This window comes from Lissotriton vulgaris, chromosome 9, assembly GCF_964263255.1.
Source record: "Lissotriton vulgaris chromosome 9, aLisVul1.2, whole genome shotgun sequence".
In the NCBI taxonomy this organism is placed as follows: domain Eukaryota; kingdom Metazoa; phylum Chordata; class Amphibia; order Caudata; family Salamandridae; genus Lissotriton; species Lissotriton vulgaris.
This window is the reverse complement of record NC_141697.1, coordinates 82218981-82244476: the sequence shown is the minus strand read 5'-3', so window position 1 is coordinate 82244476 and position 25496 is coordinate 82218981. Positions and strand designations below refer to the sequence as shown.

Below are 25496 nucleotides of genomic sequence, written 5' to 3'. Positions count from 1 at the left end.
GCAAACAAATCCCCGGCCCTCACTTACCACATGCCGTCTACCTCCTTGGACACAGAAACGCTGGAGCACGTACACGCAAAGCAAGTCGGCCTGGAGCGCGCCTCGGAAGAGACGCCGGAGGGCAGGAGCGTGACGCCGTGAGCGTGCACGTTGGCGTTCACAGAGCTGAATCGGCTCGTGCACAGGCCACTAGCCGCTCGTTCACAGCTCTATCTCCCTTGCCAGTTAGCACAATGACTATAGTACTCGCGCTGGCGGGAGCGCTTCGCGCTCCAACGCCAGCTCGACCTAAAAATATATAAACATTGTTATTCAAAGCAGCTATAGGTCCAAAACTTCAGCATCTGTAACTTACATTTCTGTAGTTTAAAGTTTTGACGAATAGCAAAAATACTTGCCTTTTTTTATCCAAAAATATTTTTTTAACAACAGATATTCTTATTTTGTCAATTAAACTGACTGTGTATATTAAGAATTTAAGAGTCTGGAAAAACAATAAGATACAATATATAGCTAATTATCTTCCCAGTTAATTCATTAGACCCTCAAACATTCTGTGTAGTTTTCGCAGATTTACTGGACCTCATCCTCCATTCCCCCAGCATTCATGGTAACTCTTTCTAATTTAGTTAACATTCCCATTTCTTCTACCCAAACCTTTATTTTAACCTTCCTTGTTGATTTCCAATTTCTTAGCTTTATATGCTTTCCAGTGGTGGAGACCTTTTTAAACCACAGTTCTGTAGGTAAAGAACATCGATGTCACAATGCTAAGCCATTTAAAAATAATTGTCTGGTGATATTTTTAAGAGTAAGGACAGTAGTAAAATTGATTTTTTGTAGTATATCGGCCTTAAGCTGTTCAACTTGGCGGGTGCTAATATGCATCCATTATTATTAAACCCTCAAGCTTTTGTTTCCACATTTTATCTGAGACATATTGCAGCCTAAGGCATATTGTTGTTTCAGTAGTCCAACTTACTGTTTGATATTTGTTTTGAGTCTTTTATTCAAGTGCATTATTGTCACAGAGTAACAAGTTTCCTGATGGGTATCCTTAAACATCAGTTTATCAATACTGCATCACTCATATGTCCCCTGGCTGTCATGATGTCAAAGAATTCTTCAGTCACCCTTTTCATCTAAGATAATTTTACTGTTCATTCTTTGTTAGATGAAATATCAACTTCAGAGTTTTAAATGGTTTTAATGTATCATTTTTCATTTCATTTCAATAAGCTTTATTCGGTTCCTATAAAAACGACCATAAAAGCACATACACAGAAACATCAATAAGAACTCATTACAGTACAGTTGGTAGTAAGAAAATCCGCCTGTTAAAAAATACAGTTTTAATTTATCATTTTCTAACACCAGAAATATAGTCAATTTTCCCAGTTCTGTTCTCGTTTGCAAATTCAGTGTTCTGCTGTCTTCTTCCGCACAAACACACGTCGATGAAGAGTGAACATTAGTTTTTTAAGATTGTTATGTTATTTCACATTTAGCTTTTTTTCTCTTTTATTGTTTCATCTGTTGCTCAGTAGGCCAATGTAATAACTTTCAGAAGTGTAGATACCCAGCTATGATATAGTAGACTGGTATTTAAAACCAGTGCCATGCTATATTGAATATCTCCACAACATACCAAAATCTATGCCCATATACACACTACACCTTAGTCATCATCAATTTGGGGATTTTGCTGACTTCTTTTTTTTACAGGCCTGGGAGTGCCTGGAGAAGGCTGAACATGAACGTGAACTAGCTCTGAGACAGGAACTTATTAGACAAGAGAAACTGGAACAGTTGGCAAGACGATTTGATCGCAAGGCAGCTATGCGAGAGGCCTGGATCAGCGAAAATCAGCATCTTGTTTCACAGGTATTTACCATTAACAGATAAAAATCATTGCTAAAGTTATTGCAGAGTACTTGATCCGTAGAAAATGCAATGTGTACATTTAACTTAAGTAACATTTTCAAACTTTAAGGTAGCTCTTTAAAGTTCCTAAATTAATTTGAAATTGCTGGCCTTTGGACGTATGAGTCATTGTTCTAGCTGGTTTTAGGTTGCCTACTAAATATTGACCTACCTGGGTTTGAATGAGGGTTGCATGGACTTCCTTCTCAGGGCCTCTGACGGTTTCATCAATAGGGCCCATTGCACGGATTCTAAGAGAGATCTTATGAGTGGGACAGATGAAAGCGTACATGCCATTCCATTCACATTCATTGCCAACATTGCATGTGTGTGGGTTTAGTGAAATCTACCTCTCCCTTAGAGCTCTCCATTGGTACTACCCCGCAATACACAGAGATCAAATTACCAACATGCTACCACACTCTGGACCAAATGAGAAATAATGCTATACACACTTAACTCTAAGCTAAAGCACTGGCCTCAGAAAGCACTTCAAACCATGCTAGTACAGAACTAGTTTAAGAGGCCTAATTTCTACATGAAAGCATGTAACATTATCCACTGCCCAGCTGATCACTCCTAGTGGCACAGATGAAACAAAAAGAGGAGATGTGATCCACTGGTTAAAATGTTGGACCTGGAGGCTTGAACTTTAACCCAGACTGACACATAAGGGAGTCATACTAGCATTAATAATAAAAGTTCATGCATATCAACTGCCTGGTGTAGTAGGGGCATGCATAATATATACAACTCGCCATACACGTGCCTTCCGAAAGCAAGCCAGCGGCAAAACCTCACAGCAGTTGATCAAGACACTTTCAAAATACAGAACATGCAAATCATCATACAATTATGGAACACCCAAATTAATTTGCATATACAGTCATAATACCAGCTGTCAGATGCCTTTGAAATGACCATCTTCGGGTAAAAAGAGCCACACTCAACTTGCAGGAGCCATCCAAATGGTTCACTAAGGAGCTCAAACCACTAATAGAGCATTCACACACAAGTGATGGAAAACTCTAGATCACTACAGTAGACCCCAATACACCTGTTAAATGCAACTTTTCAAAGCAACCATTAGAAAGGAAAAAAAGAAATATTAAATCTCTTGTCTTTGCATTATACCCAGGAAAAGAAGGTTTTTGGAATCTAATGATCCTGCTGCTTTTTCATTCAATCTGTCATCTCAAAAATGCTCAATGATGCTTGGTACACTCATTTCATAAATAAAAAGCCAAAGAGTTACCACGCTCATCAGTTCAAAGATTCCAAGAAACAACACGCACCATGAAACCTCAGCACTGTCCCCCACAACTGAAGGAAACACCATCTCCCCATTATCTGACAAGTCCTTTAAAGAAAAAGTAGCACATAACAAAAAATCGGGATCACCAGCTGACCTATGCCCCCCATATTTTCAAGGAAATCATATCTATCACTACTGTCACAGAAACAGCATATATATTTTTTTTAAACTCACTTAACCAGGGTATAATGCTGAAAGCGCTCAAATGCTCTATCAAACCAAATTCAAAAAAGCCTGGACAGAGCAAAGATACAAATGCAAACTATAGACCAATAGCAAACTGAATATACTTGCAGAAATTTGAAAAGCCAGCCTACATACAAATGCAGGGATTCATAGAAGGAAGAATTGATTTTGTCAGGTGTCCCGGGACAGTCTCAGCCTTTTCTGTTTAGTCAAGTGAGCAGAATCAGCTCAAACTGCATTTTGCGATGCAGGGCACGGGACGAAATTTTTTTTTATTAATTTAATTGTTTACTTACCTGCAATCATCCATTTTCCGGTTTTTATCACCCCCCACCCTGCCCCTCCACCGTCCCGCCTGCCTGCCCCACGGAACTTCCTCCACGAGCCGCGGCTGCCAATGAGCAACCACTTTGACCGTGGTGGGCCTTTCTGTAATTTCTGACATAGCCCACCCCCCAACACTAATGGCGAGCTTGAACATGTGGCTCTCCAAGGAAATGGCTTGGATTTGATAGTTTTTTTCCTATCCAACTGGAGCCATGTGATCTCACTCCCTTCATTTGCATCCAAACCCTACCACTTGGATGCTGGTATCTCTCAGCGCTCAGCATCTCTCCCTTCCTTTCATTATCTACCTCAGACACCTGACTGCATTGTAACATGACTTGCTGGAGGATGGACTCCAGCATGTCATGTTACTGCTAGGCAGATCATTTTAAAAACTCAAGAGGCTCACAGACACCAGAAAATCAAGATTAGCACCATGGATAATCACAGTGGATGGCGGCCAACCCCCTGAAACTCAACCAGACAAAACCAAAATCCTTACATGTGGAAATTGGACACCTGCACAGGAAACATGAACTTGACCTGCAGGACTATGGGACTTCCCCCCACAAACACAAAAATAGTCTAGGAGGTTTCTTTAGATGTGGATCATACTCTGGAGCCACTAATATATGTCTAGTAAAATCAGTAAACATGCTTCACAATGTTACAATTGATCTCCCCCAAACTACACCGCTCATGCAGTGTTCAAGCAACAACTGTGCTTGTGCTCTCCCAGCTTCAATATGCCAACAGTTTATATCAATGAGTACAGAAAGCTTTCCTACACAAGTTACAAAAGTTTCCAAATTTAGCTACCAAGCTACTTCTACGTCTGATCCCCTTGGAGAACAGCACTCCAGTCCTCATGACTTTTCAATAAATCCCAGGGTCTCAGCCTTGGTCAATGTCACTTGTGCTGTATTCTTCCACACACTCATGAATACATTTCATGTTGTCTGTAAAAAATGTAAAAAAATTCCTTACTGTCCAGGTTGATAGAATGTCCCATCCGCCCTTTGTGTCAGGGTGAGAGGCATGAGTTCCCCTTTGTAGTAAAATATTAGAAAAATGTGGCATGTTTGCCTTCGCCTTTGACTTGAGCACTATTAAATGGGCATCATTATATTCTCATTACTAATATTATCTGGATGGAGCCATCATACAAGACCATTGTACTTTCTAGTATTGAAGTTCAGATCATTGATTAGATAATCTTGTAGGATGGATTTTAAAACACATGCGTGACATAAACAGAAGAATTGATTTTCTTTGTGTATGTACTTGAGAATATGTAACAATAATTGAATGAACAGAAAATTGAAACGATAAGACTGTTTCTAAGGGCCACATGCATCATTGAAAATAGCTGTAGCAAAGGGCCAGATTAGCAGAATCTGCCCCTTTGCAACCGCTATTTTTGCATTTGGGATGCATCATCCCAAATGCAAAAATCGTTATTTAAATAATCGCTAAATTTGCAGCTACTTAAATTGCAATTTCAAGGGTGCAAGAGTGTCAAAAGGACAGGCAGATTCTGATGCATGATGCATGTGGCCCAAAATGCTTTTTATTTCTGTTGGTTAAAAAAAACATGTCACAATGTCAAATCACATTACCACCACATCAATATCAAATATCCAGATCAAATTACTATAAAAACACTGCTTTCCCCAAGATATAAAATTAACAAACTACATCATAGCAGTAGAAATAACACTACAGTGTGGCAGGTGTGGTGGGTGCAAGCCAGGTTGAACAAAATCCAAAATGTAGTTATTCTCTAAATTCAAAGGAATCATTTCAGGAATCTATATAATAACAACCATATATTTTTCTGTTGGCCAGGTAAAGGATGTTAAGGCACTATATCAGTCGGTTTTGAAGGGAGGGAATGGGGAATTCACCAAGGAATGCAAGCTGGGTGTAATTGGCCATGTGTGCACAGCGCAGGCCCCCGCTGCAATCCATGCGTTAATAAAGTGATATATAGTTATAAGAAGGCCAATGGACGCATAAGACCTTTGATCCCATATATATAACTGCCCAGCGAGACATTCATGTTCATGGCTTAGGGAAAGGTATGGTGTCTTGAAATCAAACTCAGTGTGCAGCTATTTCTCCTTTTCCTCTTGTGTAGGATAATTTTGGATATGATTTGCCATCTGTGGAAGCAGCAAAGAAGAAGCAGGAAGCCATTGAAACAGATATTGCCGCCTATGGTGAGCGAGTGCAAGCGATTGTGGATGTTGCAGCAGATCTGGAAAGGGAGAGGTATCACGATGTTAAGCGCATCAATGCACGGAAAGATAACATTCTGCGCCTTTGGGAGTACCTGTTGGAGCTGTTGAAGGCACGGCGGGGAAGACTGGAAATCAACTTCACTCTTCAGAGGCTCTTCCAGGAGATGCTGGAAATAATTAACTGGATGGATGAGGTTAAAGTAAGTGAATGAATAATTTTATATAGTGCAGTATTTTGACATTACTCTCTTGAAAGTACCTCAAGCTGCGAGGATTGGATTTATACTAGTAGGTTATTCTCTCTACAGATGGTCCCTGGAGCCCAATAACTAGAGGAATCCTTTGAATATGGAGTGCTCTCCTGCTCTGGAGTTGCATAGTGTCTGGCTGATCTATTATAAGTGTGGACTGGTGCACAGACGGTGTCTTCAGCCTCACAGTTTTGTGTTATTGTATTTTGGGCTCTTCTAGAGATACCTTTGTTGATGAACCAGTGGATTGTGGGTTAGATACTTCTAGTATCTGGGAGGGAATGACATACTAGTGCTACACTGACGTTACCACTCTGTTGGCAGCGTGAATCTCTTGGAGATGAGAGATGCTATGTTACAACAGGCTGTAGAAGAGACAAATTGATATTCGCTCCCACGATGAGTGGACTTGCCCCTGGCCCATACAACACAGAAGGGGAAAGTAAAATGCATTGAGCAGAGATGCAAGCTGGCTTTGTGAGTCATTTTTGAATTGATGTTGACTTCTAAGTTTTAAACCTTTTTGTTTGGCGGAAGGTTTTGGTTGGTGAAGAAGGTTGTTCTATGTAAGGGCTGCTGGTGTGTACTGGTATTGTGCACAGAAGGCTAAGTACTGCAGGTATTGTTCTTTCTGACTTTCAGTCTTCACAACTGATGTGGGCAAATGGATGTGGTATGGCTTTTGGAACTATCCTACTTCTAAGTCTAGGTACCAGCAATGGTGTTTCAGGGCTTATCAGTTCTTAATTAGCTTAAAGCATAGTCAGCAACATAAAACAAAACGAGGGAGAAAAAAATCTACATTTATTTCCTTGTGATGTCCACACCTGGTGTCTGCTGTAGCTGGTGTTAATTGCAAAAGACCTCCTCCTTTCTACAAGGCAAATATTGTATAGTGCCCATGGCTTCTTTTGTCAAATTCTTACCCCTGTGACCCTTTCTTCATCAAGAAATGCATTGCTGGAACAGTATTGCTTAAAGCAAATTACCAGCAAGATGGAAATCATGATTGTGTGTTGCAACATACTGAAATTGGACCATAAACAGTATGGGATGCTTCTTTTTAAAGTGGACTTGTTCCCCTTGGTCTCAAAATGTAAAACCAAGAGGTATTGCTAGGTGACGGATCGAGCATTATTGCTGTGGCCAAAGTAAGTAACACCAATTTCTAGTGCACACTTGCCATGCTTAGGAATCACTGGTACTTGCTTTGAGTTGTGTTAAGAAAAAAATTATAGATACTGCATTGTCAAAATTAGATTCTTCTATATTTATGTTTTTCACGTAAATGTTTTTCAAGTGCTTTGTCCTTATCAATCTTGGAAATTGGTCTATTAAAATTGAATGTGCACAGTCCTCCAAAATAAGGCCAGTTGTTTTTTTTTTTTAGAATTTAATAAGATAATCATTGTATCCTCCAAGTTCCTAGCAGTCAATTCTCCAATAACTTTCCTGGTATGAGCAGGTACTCCATATACTGCAGCAGATTGTAAGAGAGAATAGCTATTGTAGTAATACTCAGATAAAGAGACACATGCTTTCTCAAATCAACCTTTGTAAACACTTGCATATTTCGTGAGGCAACAGCATGGTGTTGAAATGGTACCAAAGGCAGAGGTCCATCCTCATAAATGACATAAGCGTCTCCCATGCACTTGGCTTCTTCTCCCTCAGCATGAAGGAAATTCACCAAGTTATTGTTTTTGGGATCATCGTAATCCAAAACAAAAAAGAGACGTGATGGAAATGGTGTCGAAGGGGCTACCCTAAATTTTGCAATCTCTATTTACCATTTATAGTGGAGTCAGATCCACCTAGAGGTTTTCTTAATAATGGAACCTGCAAAGGCTCTGCCATCAGGAAAGCTGCATTCCTCAAAGCGTAAATGATGTTGGGGAAAAAGAAGATTGCACACAGGATATCTGATAATTTGCGGCAGGTTTCCTGTTACTACTCTCTTCTAAATTAGATTGATTGCTTCTCTGGAATCCAAAGTTGTTAAATTAGTAGGTTTTGATTAGTGAGTTTGTCTTGTGTTTTCAGAATAAATACTTACATGCATTACCCTAGTTTGTAGTGGATACCGGCGCATTTTGACTATGAGCAGAGTCAGGACTCATGCCAAAAATGACAGCCCCTTCAAAGGAACTGCAATGTTCCTGGAGCTGGCACTCATCCACCTACTCTAACATCTACTGATGTCTGCAAGAGCTTCACTCCCCCTGGCATTGGGTTGTATCAATTTTGCTTTGAGAGATGCCAAATAAAGTGTGTCCTTCCAGTTCTAGAACAAGCAACTTGTGTGATCTCGCACCGGCTATGTGGTGCCAGTGGACTGGAGTATCTAATCAGAACTTTAGCCCTGCTACTCACAGTCCACAATGCTCCATCGCAAGTCATGTTTCTCTGCAAGCAGTTGGTATCACTTGTCTAGGTTCTCCCGGACTCAGTGGGAAGGCCTACATAGTGCAGCACACCAAACTGAATCCCCTTTCGTGCTCCTGCTGCCCCAGAGCATCTACAATGGGAATAAAATGTAAACATTCAGCGAATACCGATATACAATTAGTAGAAGGATAAAGGACTGTGCCCACTTTGAACTTTTATTAGTAGGGCTGATTCACAAAGCAATGTAAGAATATGTAAATGGGTACTGTTGTAGGACTCTTACCCCTAGTCATGAATCCTTTTCAGAATCGGCCCCCAATATGTTGACATCAGCGATCCACCTGGAATAAATGGTTCTCAGCATCTGAAGCCTCTATCTCATTAAACCAAAATCTGTTAATAACTAGGTCACATGTTTCCAAACAATCTTGCTATGATATAGCCAAACCAGCCTCTACCACCTCTCCCCCAACTTATTGCAAGATATGCCCTCCATGGACCACCCTGGGACTGGACATAGCAGGTTGGAAATAGTGTATGTCTCCACTTGTTCTTCACAATCTACCATATCCATGTTGCTGTCTATTAACATGGCCCCCAGGTTTAGTAGATATGAGCCTCTGGCCTGAGTAATGTGAGGATCAGAACCACTGGGTACAGACTTCTCACACTGCCACAATCCTTGGCTGAATATCTCTGAAGGACACACTACCCACAGTCCTCTAGGTTCAAAAGGCATGATGAGAAGGTTAGGTAGATGCATGGATGTTGAGTCACCAAAACTATAGGGGTAGTAGAAGAGACATCGCACACTCTTTGAGATAGCAATGTCAAGAGTAGCACACGGCGGGGGGCGTGGCCAGGTGCTGATGAAGATGGCCGCCTGAGTACCGAGCTCCGCCGGGACTGACACCGTCCCCGCAAAGATTGGGCCAAAATCATTACCAGGGTGCACTTCTACCAGCGCCCTGGAGCCCTGATAAGGAGCGCTCGCGGCAGGCATGAAAAGCGGAGCTCGCCGCCGCCCGGGAGCCGAGTCGCGGCCCCTTTGATCTTTGGCTGCTGCTGGTATTGTCCTGCCTGGAGCCCTGGGCTGGGCGTCTGCAAAATCGAGGCCCCGGCTTGGGGCCTAGACTGTGTTCGGCCCACCTGAAGGGGCCTGTTGGCCGGAGGGCCTGCTACCTGTCTGGCGCTTGAAGGGAATCCTGGGACACGACCGGCGGAGGAAAAAGAAGGGGGGAGGCCGTGCAGGCTCCCTCGGAACCGCAAAAAACGAGCAGTACGCACCCACTACAGCGCCATTTTGCGGCGGCCTACCCGGGGATGAGACCGGAGGTGAGGAGCTCAACCGTGCATCCACCGGGATCGGCCTGACTGAGCGTGGGCCTGTAACTGCAAACAGAAAACAGCCGCGTGGGAGCTGTGGTCTGAGAACAGCACGATAGTTGTGGCAGTAGAGCGGGGCCTTCGTGGAGACGCCCCGGGGGGACCCTGCCCCATCACTGTTGAGCCCGCGCAAAATGGACCTGCGACCCAGCATCATTAATAGGAGGTGAGGTGGGAATACTCCCGGTGTGGTGCTGGACTGTGCCGAAGCTGCATCCTGTACCCCTGGAGCGGCGGGAGGCCAGAGGTGGCGGCATTTGCGGTCCCGAATTGAGGGGTGGTCGCAGACCCCCTGGGGGTGCCCTCCAGAACGTGAGATCGAGGTGTGTACCTACGGCTGGTCTGGCACTTGGGGTGATGAATGTGGAGGGCCCCCCCCGGGGTCCTGAGTGGTAGAAACGAGAGAGCGGACAACGTGTGGAGACCCCCCGGCTGGGGGAGGGACCGGGACCTAGAGGAGAGTAAGAACAGGCGAGCGCCTTTCCGGCCCTGCCCGGCCTGACGACCCTACAGCTGGGTAGCGGACCACAGGGGTGGTAACCCCCTTCATCATGAGGCCTAAAGGGGGAACCAACACCCACACCAACAAGCTGGATAAATACGCAGTCCCTCTGGGGCAGGGACAGAAGGGCGCGGCAGCCGAGGAACAGGCGGGCCACAAGGAGCCGTCCCTTACATCCATAATGACCGCGATCCAGACGCTGGGCACAAATCTAGAGACTAAGATGGACAAAATCTCCATCGAGGTGAACCTGCTCCGAACGGATCTTGGTAAGACCACGGAGAGATCGAAGGCCAATGCGACGGACATTGCAGCACTACAGGCATCTGGTAAGAAGCTTGAAAACCGAATCAGCGACCTGGTGCACCAACACCGCCAAATGGCCATTCGGCTCGAGGATCAGGAAGGGCGGGCTCGAAGAAGCAACATTTGCCTAGTAGGTGTGCCGGAGGGATTGGAAGGGCACAGTGTAGAACTTTTCCTGGAGGACTTGATGCTCACTCACCTGAAGCCGAAAAGACTGTCTAATATTTTCACGGTTGAGCGGGCTCACCGCGCACCAATCCCCAGACCTAAGCCGGGGGAGCCGCTCAGGACCATCATCGCAAAAATACTGAACTATAGAGACCGCGATGCCATCCTGCAGGCGGCAAGGCAAAAAGGAGACCTGCAGTATGAGGGAGCCACGATCTGGTTCTTTCCCGACTTCACATTGCAGGTCCTGCAGGAACGGAGATCCTTCCAGGGGGTAAAAGCGGCGCTCCGAGACAAAGGAATAAAGTATATGATCTTCTTTCCGGCCAAACTAAAGGTCATCTTGGGGGGTAAGTCCCTCTTTTTCGCCACATCGGCGGAGGTCCAGAACTGGCTGGACACAGCCGCCTCAGCCGAACAAGCACGTCAAGATCAGGACTCGTGGAGGGACCAACGGGCCACATCCCCTGGGTCCGTGGCAGACAAATCTGAAGTGGACGTACAAAGCCAGCGCTCGTGGCGCTCCAGATCTGCCATTCCGAGATGGGACACCCTCCGCGGTACTGCCGTACGCTGAAGACGAAGCTATGTGACCAGGCCCTGCTGAACTGTAATGTATAACGTACTGGTACCAATTGTTAACATTGACTCGGCTGGAGGGGTGGCACAATCGTTTGCCTACTGACTACTTAACTCTGTTGCCATGCTCTGGGTGCTCCACTACTGAGGGTACCAAATTGAAGAGGGGACGGTGCCGACGCGGCGGCTGGAGTGGGGGCCGGCACACGTCTCCCTAACAGAGTTCTTTCGGGAGGGGGGCTTTTCCTCACTCCCAGTTTTGGGCCAGGGCGAAAGGCGCTCTGCTAATTGGGGTTGTGGGTAGTTCGAAACCCACGGTGCAGGGAGCAGGGTGGAGGGGACTGTTGGGGGGGGGGGGTGATGTGGGTAGTTTTAAACCTGCAGAGCAGGGAGGGGGATGGGGGCGGGGGGAGTTGGGGAAGTGGGTGGGGAGGGGTGGGGGGCAGTCAGAGTCAGTTATGGGAGTTTGGTATGGTCACACCAAGGATGCTATTGTCCTGTTGAAATGTATGCTACTTTGCGCAGGGCTTCACGAAGGAAATGTTGCTTCATACACTTGCAAGAGGTTTGGAAATGCAGGGAGGGTAAGTTGAGAAGTTGTACACATTGCTATGAAGTGGGATAAGAGTCTAAAGATACTTAGCTGGAATGTCAATGGGCTGGAGAACAAGCTTAAAAGAACCATAGTGCTGCAATTTATTAAGAGACACCTTCCTGATGTCGTACTCCTGCAGGAGACACACTTGCTGGGCAACACATGCCACGCCCTTAACCGGTGGGGTTACTCCTTTGCGGCGCATGCCGGCTTCACCTCTGGGTCCCGGGGTGTGGGCATCTTGCTTCGTCGCATCTTCCCCTTGGTTATTGAACACCCAGACACTGACCCCCTGGGCGCTTTTCTACAGTGTCGGGTACATGGGAGGGTCGCAAGATATACCTGGTCACGGTGTATATCCCGCCTGGTATCCAAACACAATCATACCACGATCTGGGAAAGCTGCTCCTTTCACTCCCAGAGGGGCACCTCCTGTTGGGGGGTGACTTAAATGCTGTGGTATCTGGGACCCTCGCCCAGAGACATCCCTACGGGACACAGGTGGCTTACAGACTTTCTGGAGACTTTTGGTCTCATGGACCTATGGCGCACCCGCCACCCTCGGGACACGCAATACACATTCTTCTCTGGCCCACACTGGTCATTCTCCCGTATTGACTACCTTCTAGCGCCACAGTACCACGACACTACAATTCAGGAGGTTACACACCTAGCAAGAGAGATCTTGGACCACTCGCCGTTATTAGCACACCTCACAATTGGAGACAAACAAGAGGGCTGAACTGTGCCGATAAACGCTTGGTATCTGCGCTGTGAAAACATTAGAAAGAAACTCATCCTCTCGATAGATAGATACTTTGAGGAAAACAATGGTACGGTGGCCTCTTCCACGGTGCTTTGGGAGGCTTTTAAAACCATGCTTAGAGGGGAGGCCCTCTCTGCGATTTCAGGTCGCCGTAAGGAATGAGAGGAACAAATTGCTAATATGGAAAGAGACCTCCTGGAGCTGGAAATGGAGGCTCATGCTGGGGGTGAGCCAGGGGCAATCCACCTTATGGAACTTAAGGCGGTGGAATACAGGGCCCGTGTCACTGACCCTGCCAAGACTATAGCTAGAGATAAAGAGGGTAGACTCTACGACCAAGGGGACAAGGCAGGGAAGCTTATAGCCTGGCTAGACAAAAAAACTGCAGGCTCAAAGAATAGTCACAGAGCTCAAGACTGAGTCTGGAGCCGTAATTACGGAACCTCGTGCCATAGTTAGGGAATTCGCCTCACACTACCGAGAGGTATACAGCAGAGGTTCGGACAGGCCAGAGGAAAACTCGGTCTCCATGCTGACCGACATCCGAATGCCCACCCTCTCGGACGCGGAGCGAGACGCCCTGGAAGAGCCGCTCACAGTGGAGGAACTGGCCCGGGCGATTGGGGACCTCCGGCCGGGAAAAGCGCTGGGGCCAAACGGCTTGCCAATAGAACTGTACAAACTCACACCTGGCGGCCTCAGTCCTTACTTAAAGCGGATGTTTGAGGAGAGCAGGGAAAGGGGCGTTTTACCTTGTGATCAGTGTATTGCAACAATAGTGGCCATCCCCAAGGAAGGGAAACCAAGGGACTCTTGTGCCTCCTACAGGCCCATATCTCTACTCAATGCAGAGCCCAAAATTATAGCCAAAGTCCTCGCAAACAGGCTCAAACCTGTCCTGCCCGTTCTGGTCCACCCGGACCAGTCTGGCTTCATGCCCCACCGCAACACAGCACTTAACCTCCGTAGGCTACACGGAGTGCTGGGTAGATGCCATGCCCTCCAGGAGGACGCGGTAGTGATATCTTTAGACGCGGCAATGGCGTTCGATACGCTCGAATGGCCATACACGATGGCGGTCCTCCACAAGCTGGGCTTCGGCCCGAGCTTTATGGGGTGGGTGCGCCTCCTTTACTCGGCGGCCTTGGCTCAGGTCTCTGTAAACAACAAAATCTCAGAAGTATTTGAACTCGGACGAGGAACGCGACAGGGGTGTCCCCTATCGCCCCTCCTCTTTGCCCTCTCACTTGAGCCCCTGGCCGCGTGGATCAGGCAGGATCTGTCCCTGAGGGGGATACGCTGGGCTGACGGGTGGGAGGACAGGATCTCGCTCTATGCGGACGACGTCCTCCTTTATCTCACAAGACCTCGTAAGTCCCTAATAGTGGCCATGGATATTTTCACCAGCTTCGGGAAAAACTCAGGCTACAGCATCAACTGGGGCAAGTCCTTACTATATGTCCTGCGAGGCGACACTCCCATGCTCCCTAGAAACTGCCCGATCGCGGTGGCCACAGAGGGGTTCCGTTACCTTGGCATCTTTATTTCCAAGGAAACGACGACCAGATACGAAAGGAACCTTCTCCCGCCTTTGCAACGATTCAAAAGGGACGCTGCCTCCTGGCGACAGCTCCTGCTATCCCTCCTTGGGCGGGCGGCGCTCTTCAAAATGATGGCGTTGCCAAGGTTTCTATACGCCCTACAAAACTACCCAGACCTTGTTCCGCACTCCTATTTCGCGTCCATTGAGGCCACACAGAGGGAACTGCTGTGGTCTGGAACGCCCCGCATATCCCTTCAGAAATTGACTCTGGGATGGTTCGACGGAGGCATAGCGCTCCCGGACATCCATAAATACTACTGGGCTGCACACCTTTCAGCCCTCAACCACGGCACGTACTGTGATGGGAACGACCCAGGATACGGAATGGACCGCTGGATCCTGCCGGGCGGGAACTTGAAGCTGCGCTCTACTCCAAGCCGGGAAGATACCCACTGACTGGGCCCAGGCACCACTCAGTGCAGTTGTGGCACATCGTACAACGCAAATTAGGATGGGCTGACACCCTCACGATGGCCACTCCTTTGTGGGTCTCGGAAAGACTAGGCATGCTCGGTCGCACCAAAGGGTTCCGAAACTGGGACCTCATAGGCATCTCTCACATTCGAGATCTGTGGGGCCCGGATGGGATGGTGCCCTTTGCCTCGCTCCAACGCACCTACGAACTGGCACACTCGGAACACTTCAGGTACTTACAAGTTAGGCACTCCCTCCAGGCAAACATCCCCGCGGGAACGCAACCCCCTGACTCCTCCCTGCTAGAGGACAGGCTTCTAGATGGCCACCTCCCCGAACATGCCATATCACTCACGTACAAAAAAATCATTAACAACTCCCCGGACCTACTGCTCCCCCTCAAAGGGAAATGGGATGCAGACGGACTAGAAATAGACGAGGAAGAATGGAGAATTGCACTTGCCTCCCCTAAGGAGGTTGCCATATCGGCCAGACTCCGGCTCATTCAGCTAAAAATCCTACACCGAGCATACCTCTCAGGGACTATACTGCAACGAATGGGCCGGAGCACAGATGGGCTTTGTAGGCGGGGGTGCGGAGAGGTGGGGACCTACTTCCATATACTGTGGGAGTGTCCACTACTGGTTAACTACTGGGCCCGGGTGACCCGCTGTTTGCAGTAGGTTTGGGGGGTGGAGCTTAGACTGGAAGCAAAGAGGTGCCTGTTAAACATATGGGAACCAACAGACCTGTCACCTTGTGGGAGGTTATGGGCGACACTAGGGTTTGCAATTGCTAAAAGAAACATCGCTAGGCTGTGGGGGGCAGTTCAGCCTCCTAGAGTGGGCTTGTGGAAAACTGATATGGACTGGTGCATGCTCCAGGAAAAAACAGTGTACATGGCACGAGGGTGCCCGCGGAAATGGATAGAAGTGTGGACCAACTGGAATGAATACAGAGGTAACATCTGTGAACCCCCCCAGACTATCCCGATTGACGAACCGCTTGTACTGTGAACGCAATGTGATGTATTATTATCTATGCCTCTAAACCGTGATTACTGTTTATGTACTGAAATTTCCTGTGCCCATATGCGGATATTTAATGCCTGAATGTGATGACCACCACCTATTTCTTTGTTGTCAATAAAAAGAATTTAAAAAAAAAAAGAGTAGCACACGGCAAGCCAGCAGGCAACCCTTTATTGACATGTGCCTGTCTGTGATCTGCCTTTGCAAGCCTTCCCTGGCCTTTAGGTGCTGCACTGCCTGGATCAGTGGTGACATAGAAGGAAGAGACCATGGGACGTGCCTTTATTCTCCTGGAAGAATAAGTGTCCTTATGTCTAAATCCAATGAGGACAGCTCTTTTCCAGAGCCGTACGGGGCTCTTCCGAACCTTTGACTTGCACAACTGTGGGACTAGGAGGCGGAGGTAACGAAGAAGCAAAAGTACCAAAAATGAGGGAGGGCATCTGGTGTTTTTTATCACAATATTGTATTCACAACTCTCAAAGCTACCTTTTATATTCATTCATGGGTAAAGGTTATAGGTCATTAAAATCTACTACTCCAGATTTTGGGTGAATTATAAGTAACAACTGGCACAAGCCTTTAGCAACCAGCTCTGCATGAGTAAAAAAACCTCTTTCACCAAGATCTGTGCCATAATTCCTTTACAGGTCTCACCTGAGACAGCGCATGCTGTCTCTTCGAGACATTTAGTAAGTGGCTTTTAAAAGTGCCACCAGAGGCTTTTTCTGGCCTGCAGCTTGCGTTAACGAGCTCGTGCACAGCTGCCAAATGTGTTTTTTTATTGCTGTAATTAGTCTCCTCTGCTCGCACTCCGCCCCTCCCTCTTAGTCAGTTTCATTTGTGTCTTTGCTTAGCTGGACGCCACGCATCCATGACGCTGCAGCCACGTCTTAATTATTATTTATGACAAGACACTCCAGTAGTGCTATGGGGTATTTATTTGTTTATAAACTACTCAGTGAGTCTCTGGTCTTCAATACTCAACATACTAAAATCGTTAGGTAGTTTGCATTCTCCCTACCAAGTATGCTTTTGCTGAGGCTGTCCTTGCTGATCCACCATCTGTCTTTCCTCCGTCTGGCTGTCAAGGGTCATAAAGCACAGCGCTCTCCCAAGCGCTGGCTCCAGACTACCCTTTCCATGGCACGGGGCTGGCTTTAACACTTGTATCAAAACACTTGATGCGCTCTAGTCATCTGCATTGTTTAAGACATATTAAGAGCATGATATGTATTACGGATCCCAGAGTATACCGGGCCATTAACCTGGTACCCATTCGCCGCATATTAACATGCAATTTTTGCTTGTGGGCTACTGTTGTATATGGCTATCGGGACATGTAGTCTTGTATCCATTCCCCGCATCGTGTTAACACGCAATTTGTACCTGTAGGCTTCTGCTGTATAAGGCTATATATAGTCCTTATGTGCATAAATTACAAAAGTGCCGCATTTACTCTCGGTCAGGTCACAGGAGCAGAGAGTCATAAAAACTTTTTTTTATCCTTTTCCTAAACTACAGATTATTAGTATCGTATTCATCATGCCATTTGCTTAACTGGACGCCATGCATCCATGATGCTGCAGCCACGTCTTGATTATTATTTATGACGAGGCACTCCAGTAGTGCTCTGGGGTATTTCTTTGTTTATAAACTACTCAGTGAGTCTCTGGTCTTCAATACTCAACATACTAAAATCGTTAGGTAGTTTGCATTCTCGCTAAAAGTTATGTAGTACCAAGTATGCTTTTGGTGAGGCTGTCCTTGCTGGTTTGGCATATTTGTACTCCTTTTCTTGAATATGTGATGTTACGTGTCTCCGGATGTCTTCCCCCTTTCTTCACCACTATGCAGATCAAGAGTTTGCATCTGTCTTCTTCACCGATTGTTGTATTCCGTTGCACCTCTGGATAATCTATGATTGGTCCTAAACTATTCTTTTGATATTTCACTTTATGCTATTTAAGTATAAAGGTACAAGACCACAGTTCTTTTTTAAAAAAAAAATTTTAAGCACAGTAAGCAGTTTTCAGTAAGACCAGCTACCCCATACCAAATTGTATATCATCTTCTCTCTTTGCAGCGGTCAGATTTAGTAGTTGGCTCCTGGTCCATTTCCGTGTTTTTAAATAAGAATTCTTATGCTTGCTTGATCCCAAAATTTGGTGACCGTTGTATACATAACACTACCTCTCTCTCTCTACCTCTCTCTACCCCTCTCTCTCACTACACCCCTCTCTCTACACCCCTCTCTCTACACCCCTCTCTGCACCCCTCTCTCTCTACCCCTCTCTTTCTCTACCCCTCTCTCTACCCGCCTCTCTACCCACCTCTCTACACACCTCTCTCTCTCTACACACCTCTCTCTCTTTCTCTACACACCTCTCTCTCTCTCTCTATACACACCTCTCTCTCACTCTCTACACACCTCTCTCTCTCTACACACCTCTAAGTGGCAGCCGGAGCCTGATAGCACTGCTTGTCCTTTTAATAAAAAAAACAAGCATTGGCATAGCCAATAGGTCTCGCCTTTGGGGCCTTATAAGTGTTTAACCATGCAAAAGTTAATGTTGTTGCACCAAGGATATTGTGCTGCATAACTAAATACTTATAAGGTCCCAAAAGCGAGACCTTTTGGCTATGCCAATGCTTGTTTCAAATGTTACCCCTCATAATGATCTGCAGCCCCTGTTCAGTCATGGTTTCTGACCTGCATCACTTTATCCTTGGGACTTCTCAGGGTCAACTCCTATCACCAGACATCGGAAAGCACCTGCTGGAGGTGGAGGACCTGCTCCAAAAGCACGCACTAATGGAAGCGGATATCGCAGCCCAGGCAGAGAAAGTGAGGTCTGTCAATGCAGCTGCTTTGAAGTTTGCGAACGGGGATGGTAAGTGTGACTTTTTATGAACATTCAATGTAATATCTCATTTATTATTGCTATGATTAGAAACTGGGCCTGTGAGGCAGTCCAACATCTCAAAAAGCTGGGAGAACATGCTTTCTTGAACAAGGAACATCTTTGTCAGCTTGAATAGATCAAAAACAAAAGAAGAATTTGCTACACAACATAGCTAAGTCTTTTGTTAAGCCCCGTGTAATAATGCTCTTTGAACGAATAAGCAGTCCCATTCCAATAAGTAAAAATAATTGGTAGTATATTTGACTCTTCTTTGCCCCACCAAAAAGTTTTGAGTGATCATAAGTACACAAGTCTGCCCTAGAATTGCAATTCTGACTCTGTGTGGATTATGATCAGAACAATGTGCACTGTGCATTACCTGTTTGTCGCAAAGTCCCTTTGATACACAAACCATTGGTCACACAACCCAATATTCTTTAGAGTTAGCGCTTTATTTTTCGAAAGTACAGATAGGAAAACATTTACCCGGTCTATATTTGAAGCAGTGCAGCTCAGAAACAGAAGCAGGTAAACCCTATTCAATGTTTACAAGATGTACTAGCTGAAACTAAAACAATCTTTTTTGTGTGAAATACCACAAAATTGCTCACCCAACACATACAACTTGTCTGAAGTATGTAAATTCCACCCAGATTCTTTTTAGTAAAAACATGCATATACTAAGGCTGGGCGGTGATCTCCGCTCCATTCAAGGAGTTTGCAGAGTTTTTTGCACTCCACGCCTGCGGAGCTTGGGGAGTTCAGAAAAACTCCACTCTGCAGAGCCGAGTTTTTTCCACGCTCGCACGAGCAAATAAAATCCAACGCTAGACCACTTCCCAGTGGAATTTCTCAACGCGGACCGTCGCGGATGGTCGCTACTGCTCGCGTTGAGAACCTTTCTGTTTGTGTTGAGGAAGCTGCTGCTTGTGTAGAACTTCTAATCGATCGTCAGAAAAAAGCAGCACCATCTTGCACTGTGCAAGATGCTGTTCGCACTGATTTTACAGCATGAGACAAACACCTGGAACTAAAAATCTGTTTGAACGACGCAAGTTAACCCATTCCGCAACTCGCGGAACTCCAGGTAGCTTAGGAGAGTTTTTTTGTCACTTCGCGGAGGTCAGTCTGCGAACTCCACCCACACTTAGCATATACATCAAATGTATATGAAAACCACATGTTTAAGTACATACATTCTGAATGTTCTGAGCTATGCACTTGTTTGCCTGGAACATTTTTGAACTGTGTAAACCACTGTAAATTTCCAAATGTGTAGGCAAGTGCCTGTGGATCCTGAGATTTACTGTTTAATTATGTGTAGACTTGTTGCAATAGTAATGTGGAATAAAGCCTGCATTTAAAAATTCCCTTTTCCATTTTAGGGTATCAGCCATGTGATCCCCAGGTGATCAGGGATCGTGTAAACCACCTCGAACTGTGCTACCAGGAGCTTGGTGCTCTAGCAGCGGAGCGTAAATCGCACCTTGAGCAGTCCAAACGCATGTGGAAGTTCTTCTGGGATATGGAAGAGGTAGAGAGGTGGATCAAAGAAAAGGAACAGATTTATTCCTCCATGGACTTTGGTAGGGACTTAACCAGCATCCTGATCCTACAACGGAAGCACAACACATTTGAAGACGAACTTAAAGGCCTGGAGGCACACTTGCAGAAAACTGTAAAAGAAGGGGACCGCATGATCGCCAGGAGACATTTTGCGACACCAAATATTAGAGCTAGGATTGAAGAAGTCATGCACATGTGGGCTCAGCTGAAAGAACTGGCAGCCTTCCGTGAGAAGAGACTCCGAGATGCGGAAAGCTTCTTCCAGTTTCAGGTTGATGCGGATGAGCTCCTGGTTTGGTTACAAGATACCTATCGAATTATGTCTAGCAGCGACTTGGGCCACGATGAGTATTCTACCCAGGCACTGGTCAAGAAACACAAAGACCTCATGGGTGAAATTGCAAATAATCAAAAAGTTATTGAGAACTTAATTTCACAAGTTGAAAGCCTTCCCAGGGAATTAAGAGAATTACCAGAAATTGAAAGCAGGCTAAAGAAGCTGAAGGAAGCATTTGCCGAAGTTGCATCGTTAGCAGAGCAAAGGAGGCAAAGGTTGCAAGATGCTCTTGCGCTCTACACAATTTTCAGTGAGACTGATGCATGTGAACTGTGGATAAGTGAAAAAGAGAAATGGCTAGAGCAAATGGAAATTCCTGATGAACTGGAGGATCTGGAGGTTATTCAGCATAGGTGAGTATTTAGATCTCTATTTACTGGATATATATTGATCTGACTAATCTATTCAGATTTCTAATTACTACAGTTTATGAATGCGCTTTTTAGTATTTTGATTTCTAATTAGTCATAGTAAAATGCTCTGATTTTCTTAGTATCCTGCGTTCCAATTACAGAACAGTATAATGCATTCAATATTTTAGTATTTAGATCTCTAATTGTTGAATTGTGTAATGTTCTTATTTTTTAGCATTCAGATTTCTAATCACTGCATGTTGTAATGGTCAGATTTCTTTAGTATTTGAATTTCTAGTAACTGAACAATATGATGTTCCTATACCTTTCGTATTTTGTTTTCTAATTAGTGAATGTTATACTTTTTTCATTTCTTTAGTATTCCGTTTTCTAATTTACTGAATGTTATAATGCTAATACATCCTTAGCATTTTTGTTTCCAATTAAGGAGTATTCTAATGCTTTACTTGTGAATTATTCATTTCTAATAAGCTCATATTAAAATTATGTTATTGTTTCTATAGTTTAGTTGTGTCTGAAACAATATTGGATGGCTTAAAACCAAAAACATGTTGGAGCCAATGGGGAAGCAGTATTACATTTGAAAGCATTTAGACAGTAATGCACCTTTTCTTATCCTTGCACAGTTTAGAGGAAAGTACCTTCCACACACATATCGAAGTGGTTGAGTGCAAACTGGGTTGCCCTACTTAGTAATCTTTAGGTCACAATTGTGAATCCCTGAAAGAACAACTTAACAATTTCATTCTACAGATTTCGAGTACCACTGACTTTGGTATTACTAACACATTTTAATGAAGCACAATGAGGCAGTATTGTTGCGATGTGTGCTCAAGAAATGAGTGATATGATGTACCTGTTTCCTATGTTTGCTACTAGCTAATACATTTTTGCTCCCTGTAGGCAAGGCACCCTTTCAAATTTGATTCCTTTTTGCGTGGCATTTCCCAGTAGAAAACTCTAAAAAAACAAAATCAATATAAAATTGTGATACTCACAATCAAATACCCAAAATGTTAAATAGAAAATGTAAGGAGAATTGAGGATATGGAGCAACTACACATTTCAAACTCTTTGGGGTTTCAGTCTCAGACAGAAAGGCATTATAGTGCACAGCTGTTGCAGGTTTAATATGGGCTTTATGCAGTCTACTAGTCCCCTTAAACAGGGACATTCCTGTCTGTTCCTTAACCACCCACAGCCCCCAGTTTTACTTAGAAACCTGGATGGAGAGCATCACCATAAGACCCCAGATGTAAAAAGTGCCTTGTCAGCTAGGGGAAAGAAAATCCTTGTGGTTGCAAAAAATGGCAGCTGAGTCCCCCAGGCATGACTGCCAATCCCAGTAAGGATACCCGAGAAACCAGCAATTGTCTATAGTAGACCCATTCTGACACAGATACAGGGTAAGGGCCACAATTCCTTGGCAGGGCCCACAACACTGCCAATGGTGTTACATTGGATTAGGTTTGACAGCCCCAAGACAGTGGACTCTGTGAAACTCTCTTCCAGTGCTTGCAGCTCTGACTCTTTACTTGCACTAGACCTGAAATCTACTAGCTCTTGTGGTGTTTGTGCAGCACACTGTTCTGGGGTTAAATCTATGAACGTGTGTATTTATGGAAGTAAAGATGGCCAAGAATCCACTGTGAAGTATCTAATGGTAATCCATTACAATTTCCTAAGTTTAATGGGTTTGGAGTGGTTGGGATACTTATAATGGTGTAATTTTAACCAGAACAATTCACTGGGCCAATTCAACCAACTGCCAAGTCCCTGTGGGTGGACTTTAAGAACTACCTACAATATTGAAGCCAGTGTGATTGGCTGTGAAATTTAAATAGAGGTCACTGACTTCAAAAACAATCAATCCGATCTTGCAGAATCAGTAGATCATTTGTTAAGTTTGGGGCTGTTCAAAAACCTATATCTCAAACATTTTGGTCCCTATTCACAAAGATGTTTTTGGCCGTAAACATAAGTTTACTGTTGAAAATACCTTATTTATGTCTGTATGGATCTCACAAAGGGATTCTTGGTAGGTCTATATGAATCTACTACTGTTGATTTTCCCACCACAAGTGCTCCCCATGAGCACAGCAATCTGCTGTAGTAAATACCACTGAAGGGGTAAGAAGTGGGTATTCCAAGCCATGTTTACTTAGAAGTTTGGGTCCCCTTCCCGACCTGCCCGCCCACCTCTTTCCACCTGCAAATATTGAGTGATTTTCTTCATCTAAGGGCTGGAGTAACTCGCGTTTCCAGGATGGAAAGGGGAAGCTATCACTCTCAGACTAAGTGGTGGTGCTGGAGAAGGACTTTCTCCATAGGGGTAAAGTGTGTCTTTTCAAAGAAGACTCCATTTCTCCTGGGCGGACTTCTATGCTATAAAAAACTCCATATAGTAGGAATAGGTTTTTATGGGAATAAACATAGGGCATTCCCAATAGTGCACCTAGAAACATCGACTGAGCGCAGCTTTGTAGGCATCCCAATTGGAAAATTAGTGAAAAGGGAAAAACATTGATATAAGTTCAGGCAGAGATGTAAATCTCTGCCCAGATTTTTACTTTTATTTTTTACCTAAAAGGGTCTCTGTGAATTGAGAGGGGTGGGTCTTATTTTCCTCCATTGGTTTTAAAAAGTCCTGAACAAAAAGTCCAGAGCAAACAGATTCTACGGCGGCCATATTGGGTGAGGGGGCGAGAGCTGTGAGAGCGCTCCAGTCTCCTGTACTTAAGGAAACGGTCGTTCTCCGCGCTAGCGGTCGCGTTTGCGGACGCGCCTCCTCAGCGCCGGAGTCACGCCAGAGTCAGCCCGTCTGCGCCCGTTAGCGTTCCGGCAGCAGACGGGGCAGGACGGCTGGCTGGCATTTACCTTTGGTTGGTGCCTTACTCTTCTCGGCTTTAGCTATGTGTTTCTCTTACTCCTCAGAGACCCTCTTAAATATGCGTCCTCCGGTAGGTCGCTGCCACTCTGTCTTTCCTGGTTGCCGTGCCCTTAGGAAAGGTTGCACTGAGTGCGGATGGCGCTTTCCTATACACAACAAGCCGATTTTGATCCATCAACCTATCACTACCACCTGCCTACTCCTTAACACACGTTCCCTAGGCTGTCATTCGCTAGATATTTGGAATTTGCTCGATAACTCTAATATACCCTGCCTCTTTCTCACAGAGACTTGGCTTAGTGATACCTCGGCCCCTGACTTAGTCAACGCCATCCCACCTAACTATTCCATCATCAGGAGGGACAGAACATCTGGGCGCGGGGGTGGTGTGGCTATCATAGTTAACAACCAGCTACACTGCACTACCTTCCCGATAGACAATATTCAGGACACCGAGGCGCTCGGCTTCACACTTCATTTGTCTCCCCACCAGGCATGTACCGGCATTCTCGTATATAGAACTCCCGGTCCCTTAGGTTCTTTCCTGGATGAATTACAGGTAGCACTTTCTGTCCCATGTCTTAAATCAGAACATTGTTTACTTTTAGGCGACCTAAACATACACATGGATGAGGCCACAAATCCTGACACAATGAAACTCATGGAGGTCACAACAGCATTAGGACTTACACCTTTCATTCATGATCCCACGCATAATAAGGGCCATACTCTGGACCAAGTTTTTTCCACCGTCCCTATTAATGTACTTGCTCCTCAGCCAGTATTATGGTCGGATCATTACTTAATCTCCTTTTTCCTATTAAGTACCCCTCCCCCTAGACCAAATCCCACTACCTCTGCTAAACGACTTTCCAGGCCTTTTCATCTGCTCTCTAATGAGATGCTACTACAGGCCATGTCATGTTCACCCTGCACCTTGTCAGGTAATGTGGAAATCGATCTAGCTCATTACACTGACTGGCTCACGACTATACTGGCGGATCTCGTGCCTGAGAAAGCCGCTAAACCCGGAAACAAACGTCCTTCTGCTCCTTGGTTCACATCTCAGCTTAGAGAAGCCCGTCAAAACTGCAAGAGAGCAGAAAGAGCCTGGAGGAAAGACTACAATCCTCTTGAGAAAGAAAAATTAAAAAACTTAACTAGATCTTACCACAAGATGATTTGGAGTGGAAAAAAATCCTATCTTGAACGTCGGATAGACGAATCTGAAAACTCCTGTAAGGAACTCTTTAAAATTGTCAAGGATTTTACTTCTCTGTCCCTAGGCATCTCTGCTCAGTCTCACTCAGAACCTTGGCTGACTGAACTGGCACATTATTTTGTAGATAAAATAACATCTATTCAAGCCTCTCTTGCCATTTACTCAAAACAGCCTCAGGATGCTGCTCTTGGTGCCCTCTCCTCTTCACAACCCACCCT

At 45.3% G+C, this 25496-nt stretch overlaps 1 protein-coding gene across 1 annotated transcript in view; it reads left to right on the top strand.

Moving 5' to 3' along the window:
- Positions 1-25496, top strand: part of SPTB (spectrin beta, erythrocytic) — a 280750-nt gene that overhangs the window by 141102 nt on the left and 114152 nt on the right. Inside the window, exons 11-14 of the mRNA XM_086937103.1 lie at positions 1726-1884; positions 5892-6194; positions 18727-18877; positions 20275-21145. Of these exons, the coding sequence (XP_086793229.1) occupies positions 1726-1884; positions 5892-6194; positions 18727-18877; positions 20275-21145 (1484 nt within the window). The remainder of the gene's footprint in view (positions 1-1725; positions 1885-5891; positions 6195-18726; positions 18878-20274; positions 21146-25496) is intronic.